Here is a 12,451-nt window from a genome sequence, read left to right on the forward strand (position 1 = left end):
TGTGATAAACCTAAGATCATTTTATTTTCAGAGTCATTCAGTCAAAATACTAATTTATCAGATTGTAAAGTGTTCATTCCTGCAGCCACAAACATTTCACTCCCACACCATCCTCATTATGAGCTACTTAAAGTATCTGTTTCTGTAGTTGGCCAACAAATAAAATGTTGATGTTGATTTAATTTTTGGTAAAGTTTACCACACACCTAGTGTTTGCCAGTTTAATCTATATATCATCATCTTTGTACCTTTGTCTGTAAAACCAAAAATATTTACACAGATACTGTCAGATGAGGTGTATAAAATGTAAAATACTACAAGATCATATTTTCATTTCATTGAGGTCCTTTTTATAATCCCTGAAAATGGGATAAATTCATCCAAACAAATGAACTCTGGCAGTGGAGACAGAACGTCGCTGGAGGGCGTTTTCTGAAGCTGCCGCTGGGGGCGCTGTTGTGGATGGTGCTCGGTGGGCTGCTGGATCGGAAGGTTAAAGGTCAGCCGGTGTAACGAGTCAGCAGACGATCACCAGCACACCGGTGTCACTCCACCCGCCGGCTGTTGCGGTTACTTACACACACACACACACACACACACACACAAACGCGGTACCGTAGTGAACCTCAAACGTCGTCCTAGAAAATGGCCAAAAAGCGGAGAGAAAAACGAGAGACGGACGGTTTGTCTTCGACGCAGGAGGACATGAAGGCGAATACGACCGACTCTCCGTTACTGAAAGGTGGGTTCACGGTGGCGGCTTACTGTTAACCTGAAGGGGAAAGAAGAGGAAACCAAACACCCGTTGGTGGTACAGAATGATGACGCAATAGATCCATTTGGCAACGTCGACTTTTTTATTTATTTATTTATTTATTTATTAATTAATTAACTTTGAAGTACCGAGCAGGAGCTAATGTTAGCAGGATCCAGCTAGCTTAAATTAGCCGACGACCGTTAGCTTCACAACGCTAAAGCTCATGAAAATTTACAACGCAGAGTCATCTGAAATATGTCCCTGGTCTATTTAGTGTTCAGAGACAGACTGGTCACTATTATGAAGGTGAAACCGAGAGAAAAACCTTAAATCTCTGAACGTTTTATTACCAAGTGAGGTCAACGAAGAGTGCTGACTGCGACCACACCGCGTGGGAAGCGTTCAAATCCTCTAAACTAAGCTGTACAACACAACAGAGAAACTCCCTGTAAACATGATGTTAAAGGTCACCAAGCATTAAAAGTAACATATAAGTAACGGTACTCCTTTATAATAAAATAACTCTTGTGATTGTTATACATGATTGGATCGTTATTGCTGATAGAGAAGTATGTAATCAGTGTTTTATTGTTGTTGGTGGACGTGGAGCTGTTTTAAATTAAAATTAGCAATGGTCTATATTTCACAAGAGTGTCGTATGTTTGTATGTGACAGTCTTAAGTTGTAAATTAACTACTAACCGCAGCTGTCTGATAAATGTAGTGGAGTAAACGGTACAGTATTTGCCTCAGAAAAATTATGTAATAGATGTGTTTAAGGGGCATGAAATGGAAATACTCAAATAAAATACAAATACCTAAAAACTCCTTCAAGTACAATACTTGAGTACATGTACTTAATTACTTTTGATCACTTTGTCCTGGACATTCCTGTCTAAAGTGGCTAAGTTTGAATAAGGATAACGGAGAGTATTACACTTTAAAGATCCCTTTTATTTTGCCCTACGACTGGGCTGGACATTGTTATTTTATTCATACTGTGATATGAGATCACATTGTCTTTAGAGTTTGAACTTCATATTATTGATATGTCATCATCTCCTGTTTTTAAAAGCTGCATTGCAGTAAGTCATTTTGTGAATTTACCACTTTTTGTTGTGTTATTTGGCTTTATCTCCACATTACTGATGATTATTAGTCCAAAAATTGTTTTGAACGTACCAAGAGTCATCCCAACAATATTGTAGCAATAAACATCAACAAATCAATATTGAGATGTTTGTTCAAAAATATATATGGTGATATCTGATTTTGACCATCTCGCCTAGCCCTAATCAAAGGTAGCATACAGCATTTAAAAATAGACACATCTGTTTAAAGATAAAACCATGAACAACTAAATTAAAAGAAATCTGTTAACTTTTCAAATACATTTAAATCAATTATTTTGACACGTAATGTTAGACCTCCATTAACTTCCACTGCACATAAAACATCTAGAGCCCATTTATACCCGAGTATCTCCATACATCCAACCTTCAACCTTCCTCCAGCCCTGTGTCAAAGTGTGGTTCCTCCCAAACTTTACTCTTTCTTGTTGTCCAAACCACCAGCTCAACAACCCTAGATAAGAAGTTTACCAGAACTCGTATATCCATTTTTTTCTGTAAAAACAAAACAAAACACAGAACGCTGCTTGATATAAAATAATGCGATGTGGGTGAGCATGATGACAGTGGTGTAACAGAGCCAGAAAAACCCTCCAAGCTGATGACAATACCGTGTTATGAAGTTGTGCTCCTTCGTGTTACCAGCATGATGACACGAAGCCCAAACTAGAATTTGTTATCTAAACCATCCAGTAAGTCATTGAAATATCTTAGATTTTACTCTCAGCTGCCAGTTTATCAGGAATACATTGCTAAAACTAATACTGTAAATTCTAACTTCACAATGGTTACAATCACTATTTATTTACCCAGGATCAATACCAAATAATAAAGTGGCATGTCAGTTTTATATTGTTATAACAGTGTCACTTTTGCTTGACTTGACTGGACCAGGTCCAACCTGAGCCAGAACTATAAGCTTTGGAAATATTTTTCAGTGTCAGCAGCAGTGTAATGAATATGTGTGGTTGGGATGTGCTTTCCGTGTCAGTTTGTTAATCAGTCATAAATAGTGTTAAGTTGTTATTCATAATTTGCTATTGCCTACCAGGTTCTCCCAACATATTTCTGAAGTGCTGCAGTTGGTTTGACAAATAAACAAACAAACAAAACAGTTCACTGCTAAATGATTAAAATGTTCTGTTAAATATTGCAGAATATCTTTAGCTGACATTTTAAATGAATAAATGTTACACTGTTTCCTTGTTATTATGTGTTTATTGAAAGCATTATGAAACAGACGGTCTTAGCAACAGTCTGTCTCACTGGGGAGACTCAGTGCCCTGTAGGGCTTGAACAAGTGATGCAAAACACAGAACAAATTACACAAGGCTCCCTGTTGGCTCGTTTGGTTAAATGGTAAACTTTTCATTTTTGGGATAAATTTCTTTCTTTTCCCTCAGAAGCTGAATATAGTGTAGGAGGCTCAGCACGCATGTCTCTACTGATTCTGGTGTCCATCTTCGCCTGCTCGGCCTCAGCCATGTACCTGGTATACATGAACTTCCCAGAGCTTCCTGAGTAAGTTGCTTTATCAATTATTAAACTTGATTAAAAGTGAGGCATGACAATGTCCATATTTAGAAAATTTTTGACCTATTATGTATTAACAATAATTGTGTTTAAAATTTAAAAAGATAATTTACATTTTTTTTTTAATATATATTAATAATAATATAATGATCTAAGAAAACTTTTACAGTTACAAAATGCTTTGCACAGTGCAGTGAAGTCAGGGTGAATTATCTGGTTTGCTTGTTTTAGTATTAGGTGTAGTAATGAAAGCTGTAACCTGTTTTCTTACCTAAAAACACTATAATGATCAGAGGGAATTTCTTTTCGGGAGACTTTTATTTTCACAGTTCTGCTGTGTGGGATACATGACTTTGTGATGTTCAGCATCAGCAAGGCTCGAAAAATAAGTGGTGATGACAGAGTCACGTGTAAATGACACTTAATACAAAAGGAGTATAACACAGACTATTTGTGTGCAGATGGGTTTGACTGTGCATGGAAAGTATTGTCTGTAAAAAAGTAAGTCAAAGAGTTAATAGGTCACCAAACAAAGAGAGGTAGATGCTGTTCCTTGTTAGATAGGCATGACGTTGTTAGCCAGGAGGCTTGTGGGGCTCTGGACCAGTCTGAGTTTGTTTCTGGCAAACTGGCTGAGACTGGTAAACGCACCAAAGGAGACAGGACAGCAGTGGGAGGAGCTTTTTCCAAGTCTTTCAGTTGAATACTGTGAGAATGACAGTGTTATTTTTCAGGGGAGGTAAAACTGAGCTACTAATTTTGGCATACTGCTGTTGGACTTGGGCTCCTGCTAGTACAAAGACAATATGTGTCAGCCCCCAGTCCTGCGTATTCTTTCAATGAGGCAATAGGAGAAGATGTCAGGCTTCAAGGTATTTATTTAACAGCCGCAGAATAATCAGTTTACAGAGCTCTGGGTCCAGACTATGTTTCCCTGACCGCAACAGAGTATGTGTCAGTTCACGAAGTCTGACCTCCTGACTTTCCCTGACCCAGTCTTCTTATAGTACAGGAACCAAAAAGTCATGTGTGATGATGTCCTTTGTTGATTGGTCGAGGTGGTGGTTGTCTTCCTTCACACCCTGGAGTTCTCGTGACAGCAGTTTGTTCCTGTTTATGACTCAAAGAACAACAGTATGTGACCCCAAAGGTCACAGACATCCCCCTGTGACCTTTTGGTTTTACACAGCACTTCAAAGAGAAACAGAATATGACCCTAAAGGTTGCAGACCTCCCCCTGTGACCTTTTGGTTTGGCCCAGCAGTATCACTCTCATTCACAAACACAGCCTTTTGTCTACACCTTAGGATTAATAGTTGATAATACGACTTTATATATAAGTAATATGATATGGCATACATATATGTTGTATTATTGTAAACATAGCCTAGCACAGAATAGCACACTGCTCAAAATGCAGAACTGAAGGAATACAATTCACAGTGGTATTGTATCTGATTGAAACAGTATATAGGCCAATACTTATAAATATCTGTTTCCTCATAGATGTTAGAGAACATTTTAAAATTTAATGTATATGTGTGCATCTGCCAAAACAATCAATTATGTAATTTTTTTTTTAAAATATGTATCTGAATTAGAGCAAGCATTAACTGCTGGGGCACATTATATGTTCAACAGGTCAGCCTCTACACTCACCCTCCCTTTATTTGGAACAAACCTGTCGCGAACCATATTATTCTAACCAATGTCAAATGAAGCGTGGATGTTGAGCAGCAGTGGTACAAATTAATTAAAAAAAAAAAAAACCCGTTCTGCTTGCTATATTTCTATGCTACATTTGAACATGTCAAAAAACATGGAAATATTAACAGAATTATTGTTTTTTTTTTTTCAGTGATGAAATGGAGAAAATCAAGATCCCTAAAGACATGGATGATGCCAAAGCATTGGGAACGGTGCTGTCCAAATACAAAGACACCTACTATACCCAGGTGTTGGTGGCCTACTTTGCAACATATATTTTGTATCCTTTGAGAAAATGTGTGCACCTTTTGGAAAAATATATCTCCGCTCTTTCTGTTGAGAATGTTGTCAAAATTGCCTTGTTTACTTCAGGCCGTGGTCGACAGTCTGGTTTGCAGCGATAGTTTGTGGCAGCAGTTAATTTATCGTTAACTGAGGTCAGCATTTTACTTTTTTTTTTTTTTTTTATGGATTCCTTGTCTCAAAATAGTTTTTGGGCTGCAAGTTCATGATCATTGGATGCCACCATGACAAACCGTGTTTACAGCTCCATCAGTTATTTCCTTGATTGAATCTTCTGGTCTGTACTCCTGACACGTTATAAATATCTGTGGGTTAACAAAACCTGCCCAGGAGCATCTCTGCCACCTAAAACGCTTTTTTTTTTTTTTCTTCACTTAAATGTACAGTATGAAATCAAAGATTCAACAGAGGGACTGCAGGACAGAGAGGAATATACCTTAGTCGTATTTATTATTGTTAATCGGTTTACATGGCTACACCTGTGTGTTCACTGTATGTTTTTGCAAAGTCGTTCACCTTGACGATTTTATCAGCCTTCAGACATTTGCAATCCCTGGATCGATCTTCCTCAGCATCCTGTCTGGATATCTTTACCCTTTCCCCCTGGCTCTTTCCTTAGTCTGCTTGGTGAGTAAGAACAGGATCAAACATATATGATTGAAAACAAATAATGTGTTGTTATATGATTAACTGGGGACTTGGTTGGGAAATTAAAGATTTGAATACTCATCTGTTTTCCAAAGATGGATTTTTCCTCTGTAAACTTCAGATTTCAGTGAAATTACGGTTGACAATTTAAAGCTGGTCAACACAAACAGCAGTGTAAATTTTTTTTTTCTAAATCGGTATTGGCTGTGCTTATGTTTTTGTAAAGAACTAAATACTATTTGGGAATTGTTGAACATGCTCAGCAAGAGTTCCATTTAGATTTCATAAAAGTTACCAGTTTGACAGCAGGACTTCAATTTCTAGCAAGTAATGTGGCTGCGTTGCATCATAGTCAGCGTTATGGCCATTCTAGGTTGGACTTTTTTCTTTTCTGCAACAGCTGTGGTCCCATGTTTGTTTAATGCTGGTAAGATTACAATGTGTGCAGTTTTTCTTCAGACTAAAACATGATGCTTTTGCAGTTTCAACCAGGAAGAGTTGTGGTAAAAGTGTAAAACCACCAAAACCCTCAACCTCTTCTTTGAAATAGTTGCCTGTGTTTTTAACACATCTACAGTGGTGTGAAAAAGTGTCTGCTCCCTTCCTGATTTCTTATTTTTTTGCATGACTGTCACTTAAATGTTTCAGATCATCAAACAAATTTAAATATTAGTCAAAGATGGCACAAGTAAACACAAAATGCAGTTTTTAAATGAAGGTTTTTATTATTAAGGGAGAAACAAAAAAATCCAAACCCACATGGCCCTGTGTGAAAAAGTGTTTGCCCCCTAAACCTAATAACTAGTTGGGCCACCCTTAGCAGCAACAACTGCAATCAAGCGTTTGTGATAACTTGCAATGAGTCTTTTACAGCTGTGGAGGAATTTTGACCGACTCATCTTTGCAGAGTTGTTGTAATTCAGCCACATTGGAGGGTTTTCCAGCACCAACCTCCTTTTTAAGGTCATGCCACTGCATCTCAATAGGATTCAGGTCAGGACTTTGACTAGGCCACTCCAAAGTCTTCATTTTGTTTTTCTTCAGCCATTCAGAGGTGGACTTGCTGGTGTGTTTTGGATCATTGTCCTGCTGCAGAACCCAAGTTGGCTTCAGCTTGAGGTCACAAACAGATGGTCAGACATTCTCCTTCAGGATTTTTTGGTAGACAATAGAATTCATGGTTCCATTTATCACAGCAAGTCTTCCAGGTCCTGAAGCAGCAAAACAGCCCCAGACCATCACACTACCACCACCATATTTTACTGTTGGTATGATGTTCTTTTTCTAAAATGTGGTGTTACTTTTATGCCAGATGTAATGGGACACACCCCTTCCAAAAAGTTCAACTTTTGTCTCGTCAGTCCACAGAGTATTTTCCCAAAAGTCTTGGGGATCATCAAGATGTTTTCTGGCAAAAATGAGACGAGCCTTAATGTTCTTTTTGCTCAGCGGTGGTTTTGGTCTTGGAACTCTGCCATGCGGGCCATTTTTGCCGAGTCTCTTTCTTATGGTGGAGTCATGAACACTGACCTTAACTGAGGCAAGTGAGGCCTGCAGTTCTTTGGATGTTGTTGTGGGGTCTTTTGTGAGCTCTCGGATGAGTCGTCGCTGCGCTCTTGGGGTAATTTTGGTCGGCCGGCCACCCCTGGGAAGGTTCACCACTGTTCCATGTTTTCTCCATTTGTGGATAATGGCTCTCACTGTGGTTCGCTGGAGTCCCAAAGCTTTAGAAATGGCTTTATAACCTTTTCCAGACTGATAGAGCTCAATTACTTTCTTTCTCATTTGTTCCTGAATTTCTTTGGATCTCGACATGATGTCTATCTTTTGAGGATCTTTTGGTCTACTTCACTTTGTCAGGCAGGTCCTATTTAAGTGATTTCTTGATTGAGAACAGGTGTGGCAGTAATCAGGCCTGGGTGTGGCTAGAGAAATTGAACTCAGGTGTGATAAACCACAGTTAAGTTATGTTTTAACAGGAGGGGGCAAACACTTTTTCACACAGGGCCATGTGGGTTTGGATTTTTTTTTCTCCCTTAATAATAAAAACCTTCATTTAAAAACTGCATTTTGTGTTTACTTGTGTTATATTTGACTAATATTTAAATTTGTTTGATGATCTGAAACATTTAAGTGTGACAGACATGCAAAAAAATTGGAAATCAGGAAGGGGGCAAACACTTTTTCACACCACTGTATACATCACTGCTGCTAAAATTTTAAATAGCAGTCACAGAGATTTACATAATGAGACACACTTTTAGGTCAACTTGCAGTTATATGTTTGTGGAAGTAAGCAATGATTTTTTATTAATTGCAGCCATGAGATTGTTGTGGGTTTTTTGTGATCCTGTGCTTCATGCAGTAATGGTGTTTTGTGTGTCGGCAGTGTTCTGGCCTCGGTGCTTCTTTCTGCTATATGCTGTCATATCTGGTGGGCAGACCCATGGTCTACAAATATCTCACGGAGAGAGCGCAGAAATGGTCCCAGCAGGTAAGAGCGTTCACAGTAAATGAGAAATCTTTTCTTTGAGATGTTTGTTTTCAGCAGGTTTTTATTTTTTTTAAAGTTATATGTAATCACCAGTACAACTGTGCTGTACTCCGATTTTATTGATACTTTGAGAGTAATTCTATATGGGAATTTTGGGGGCTAAAGTATGTTTTTCCAAAAAGAAGTACTGTAAAATGACTATAATGACAAAGGTTGGGCTTCAACTAATAATATTCTTTATTGACTATTCTAATGATTATTTATGTGATTTAATAGTGAATGAGTTTCCCAAAGCACAAGATTATTTATTAAAATTAGCTTCCAAAATCCTTATATGACAAAGAAAAGTTGCAAAGCAGCAAATGGTCACACATGAGAAACGGATGATTACAATTTTGTTTTGAAAATGGTCAAAAACAATTAATTGATTAAAATGGTTGCCAAATAATCTTCTGTCAATAGACTAACTGATTAATTGACTGATTGTTGCAGCTCCACACAAAGACACTGAAGCTGTTTAATGCCATTGTTAATGGATGCATCAATCTGACTTTTTCCATCCCTGTACTGATAGCTGGGCTTTGTGAATCAGCCGGTACCGAATCCCGATGCAATACCAGAGTTTAATGATTAGCTGTCAGCCTCCCTATGTGGAAGAGATGTCTTTTAGGCAACGTCCGGCTTGACCTCACAGTGTGAAATGCCTTCAAACAGCTGCCACTTTGTGGTTGGCTCCCTTCATGCGTGTAGCTCCCGCCCTCTTCCTTTCAGCAAAATGGCTCGGTCTATTGGCTGACTGCTGATGCATGACATTGAACGAGCACGTAGACGTAAACTTAGAATTGTATTGATCAGCCCCATTGTCACTGATACTGACCCAGCTAAATGAGTCAGTATGGACTGATATACTGTTCAATATCAGTATTGGAACGGTGCATCCTTAGTTAATGGTGGTGTTGTATTGTAGTCTGAAATGTAATCTTAATATTCCACATGACAATACAAACCTCCCAGAGAGGATTTATTGCAGAGCTGTTGTATTGGATCACAATGTTTTGCACCAGTGTAACTTGGTTCTGCTCATGACTTTTTGCTGGCAGGTTGACAAGCATAGAGATCATTTGATCAATTACATCATCTTTCTGAGGATAACCCCCTTTCTTCCCAACTGGTTCATCAACATCACCTCGCCCGTCATCAATGTGCCTTTGGGGGTTTTCTTCATTGGTACCTTTCTCGGTAAGAATGTCTATCCCTGCTGTTTCATTTTATTTTCATATTATTAATGTCACTGTCTCACCCTTTTTTTTTGCTCTGGCTGATTGACAGGAGTGGCACCCCCATCCTTTGTAGCGATCAATGCTGGTACAACACTGTACAAGCTGACAACAGCTGGCGAGGCTGTGTCCTGGAACTCCCTGGCTGTACTTGGTGTTCTCGCTGTGCTCTCGATCTTGCCAGTCTGCTTCCAGAAAAAGCTGCAGCAGAAACTAGAGTAGAGCACTAAACACTGCAGCACCTCATCTGCTGGCTGATCCCAACATCCCCTTCCCTCGGCTCAGGAACATGCAGCTGTCACTCAAGGTGCTCTGCATCGGTCTCATACACAGCTGCAGGTGTGAATCTCTGTGCACAACAAGCACTCACTGAACACAAAATGCATGCAGTGGTGGGTTGTTCCTGATGTTAGGTAAAGTATAAACTGGCCGCTGCTTGCACAAGTTTGCTTTTGGTTTCTGTGACTCATGTTGTTGATTGTGGCACATCTTGTAAATAAGGGAAATTGTGTGGGGGGTTTTTGTTGGATTTTTTTTTTTCAGTTTAAGGCATTGATCATTACTTTATATTTCTTGTCAGACAGTTAAAGGTGCTACATGTAGGATGCTTTATTTGATTGCAAGTACCAATTGCTCCATATAGTCAACTTTTTCTTATTTTTTAAGAAACTCATCAATACCTTGTTGATGCTCTTGTAAACATCTTACATTACTGCAACAAAAGTTTGCTTTGGCAGTAGCATATCAATTACTGCATCCTTTTGGTAGCACCTTTAACTCCCATTCCCTTTTTGATATTTATTTTAACATGCTTGTGTTTAATTTCTACCTATTGAAGTGTACCATCACAGCAATAACTGTCACTAGTGTTGAAAGGGGATGTTTGTTTTTTTGTGAAATTGTGGTACCTGGTTCTTGCCTTGGTAAACATATGCAGTAAGAAAAAATGAAAATTGTGGAGAAGAAACAAGTTCATCATTTGTTGACATGTTCTTCCTCAAAAGGTGCCTGGACCCACCGCCACACAATATACCCTTTTGTTTTCATCCATCTCTGTCCATATTAGTAGCCTAAAGCAGCACTTTGTTACTGCAACTTGTAAATAACAGACAAAACTGATGTAATATTTTCTCACAGGTCTAAACTGCAGAATGGCAAACTCCAAGTTGGATTTTTTTTTTTTTTTAATCAAGTAGTGAATTTAATGCACATTGATTTGTGTGTGGAAACTTGCCTGCAACCCAGAAAGGGTTGTGAAAAGAAAAACTGGTTTGTCTTTGTTTGTAAATTTGAAAAATCAAAGGGTCAGATGGGTTCTCAAGTTTTGGATGAAGTGCTAGTAATGCACTTCCGTGTGTCTACTGTGATTATATGTGTTCATCTCTGCCCCCATGATGTTTGCTATGCCAGTATAGAACTGGTGATGTTGTCCATACCAGAGGTGACACACCGATGACCTCGAACAGACTGTGTGGTATCCAAGCCTTACCTTGCTTTTACTGCTTTTAGTTACTCCATTCTTCACCTGGGGAAAAATATTATGAAGCCTGATTTATGTTGCTAGTTTGTGTTCTTCAAATTTTTTTTTTGATGGCTAATTGTGTCCTCTGATAGCAAACCTTACAGATTTTTTTTTGTGTTTTTTTTTTTTTTTTCGGTATTTAGATGTGTTGCCTGTGTACAGGGGGTAACTTATTGCTGCTGCTTAAAACCTTTCTGGATGGATACCAGAGACATTAATGCAGTGAATGTACATGCAGGTAACAGTTCTTATACAACAGACGTATCCATAATTTCTTAAAATTGCACATCTAGAGGTAGTTGTGCATTTTGAGGTGTTCTGTTTTTTCTTTAATGTCTTAATACACAACGGACTTACTGAACTACTGTAAAATCATTAACCTCTCAAACGCACATTACAAATGACTACATAAACATTCATTGATTTAAACACAAAAACAATACTACATTATCTGTGTTGTTTTTATGGTTCTTACTGTTTTATGAGAGCTGCAATTGTACACCTGAATTACACTGTTGTCTTGGAAAATGGACATTGAGTAAATGGTTCAGTAAAGCAGTAAAATGTTAGAAACTGATTCCTAAAAATGTTAATTTTTTTTCTTCATATTTAAATAGAAGCTATGATTCATTTGTGTTATGTTTTCCTTGATACTAAATCTGCCAAGAAATATAAACTTGTAGATTTGAAATTATTTTGTTTCTTCTTTCCTAAATTATTAAAACATTTACCTATTCTAAACTTCATGCTGAACATATCCTCAAATTGGACATGTTATTGGTGGTTTTCATCCAGCTACCCAATCAAAGTTTTAAGCTCATTCTTGTGTGACCTCCTGTTAAAATTTCTAAAGGCAGTATTATTTTGTACTGAGAAGTAATGTATTGTAGTATGAAGTGTTTACAGATTGCAGCTTTCTGTCCTATCTAATCTGTTTTTATATTTATTTAATCATTAAAATTATCTTTATAGAATGTAATTGAGTTCTGAGAATCATCTGTATAGAGAACCTGTTTAATTATTGATGATAAATATCGAATTCTTCAAATTTGGGGTTTCCTAGCCAATATGTATCAAGCTG

General features: G+C 37.9%; 1 protein-coding gene across 2 annotated transcripts; it reads left to right on the forward strand.

Annotated features, from left to right (window-relative positions):
• The first annotated feature begins 508 nt into the window (after positions 1-508).
• On the forward strand, positions 509-12,349 carry tmem41b (transmembrane protein 41B). 2 transcript variants are annotated; one of them, XM_069174135.1, is made up of 7 exons: positions 509-742; positions 3,290-3,407; positions 5,278-5,406; positions 5,963-6,056; positions 8,467-8,571; positions 9,672-9,810; positions 9,901-12,349. In XM_069174135.1, exons 1-7 carry the CDS (start codon positions 646-648, stop codon positions 10,068-10,070), a joined length of 852 nt encoding a protein of 283 aa, XP_069030236.1. In that variant the 5' UTR covers positions 509-645; the 3' UTR covers positions 10,071-12,349. The 2 variants fall into 2 exon arrangements, with proteins under 2 accessions (XP_069030236.1, XP_069030237.1); XM_069174136.1 differs by having other exon boundaries at positions 3,293-3,407.
• Positions 12,350-12,451: the final 102 nt, after the last annotated feature.

The sequence above is a fragment of the Embiotoca jacksoni genome, unplaced genomic scaffold (genome assembly GCF_022577435.1).
Source record: "Embiotoca jacksoni isolate LCO1_2020_lvr unplaced genomic scaffold, fEmbJac1.0.p SCAF_6, whole genome shotgun sequence".
In the NCBI taxonomy this organism is placed as follows: domain Eukaryota; kingdom Metazoa; phylum Chordata; class Actinopteri; family Embiotocidae; genus Embiotoca; species Embiotoca jacksoni.

Excerpts from the sequence above, each read along its gene's own strand:
- tmem41b (XM_069174135.1), top strand. The coding sequence starts at position 646 with ATGGCCAAAAAGCGGAGAGAAAAACGAGAGACGGACGGTTTGTCTTCG. Across the intron at positions 743-3,289 it reads CGACTCTCCGTTACTGAAAG|AAGCTGAATATAGTGTAGGA; the intron begins GTGGGTTCACGG and ends CTTTTCCCTCAG. Across the intron at positions 5,407-5,962 it reads TACTTTGCAACATATATTTT|CCTTCAGACATTTGCAATCC; the intron begins GTATCCTTTGAG and ends CGATTTTATCAG.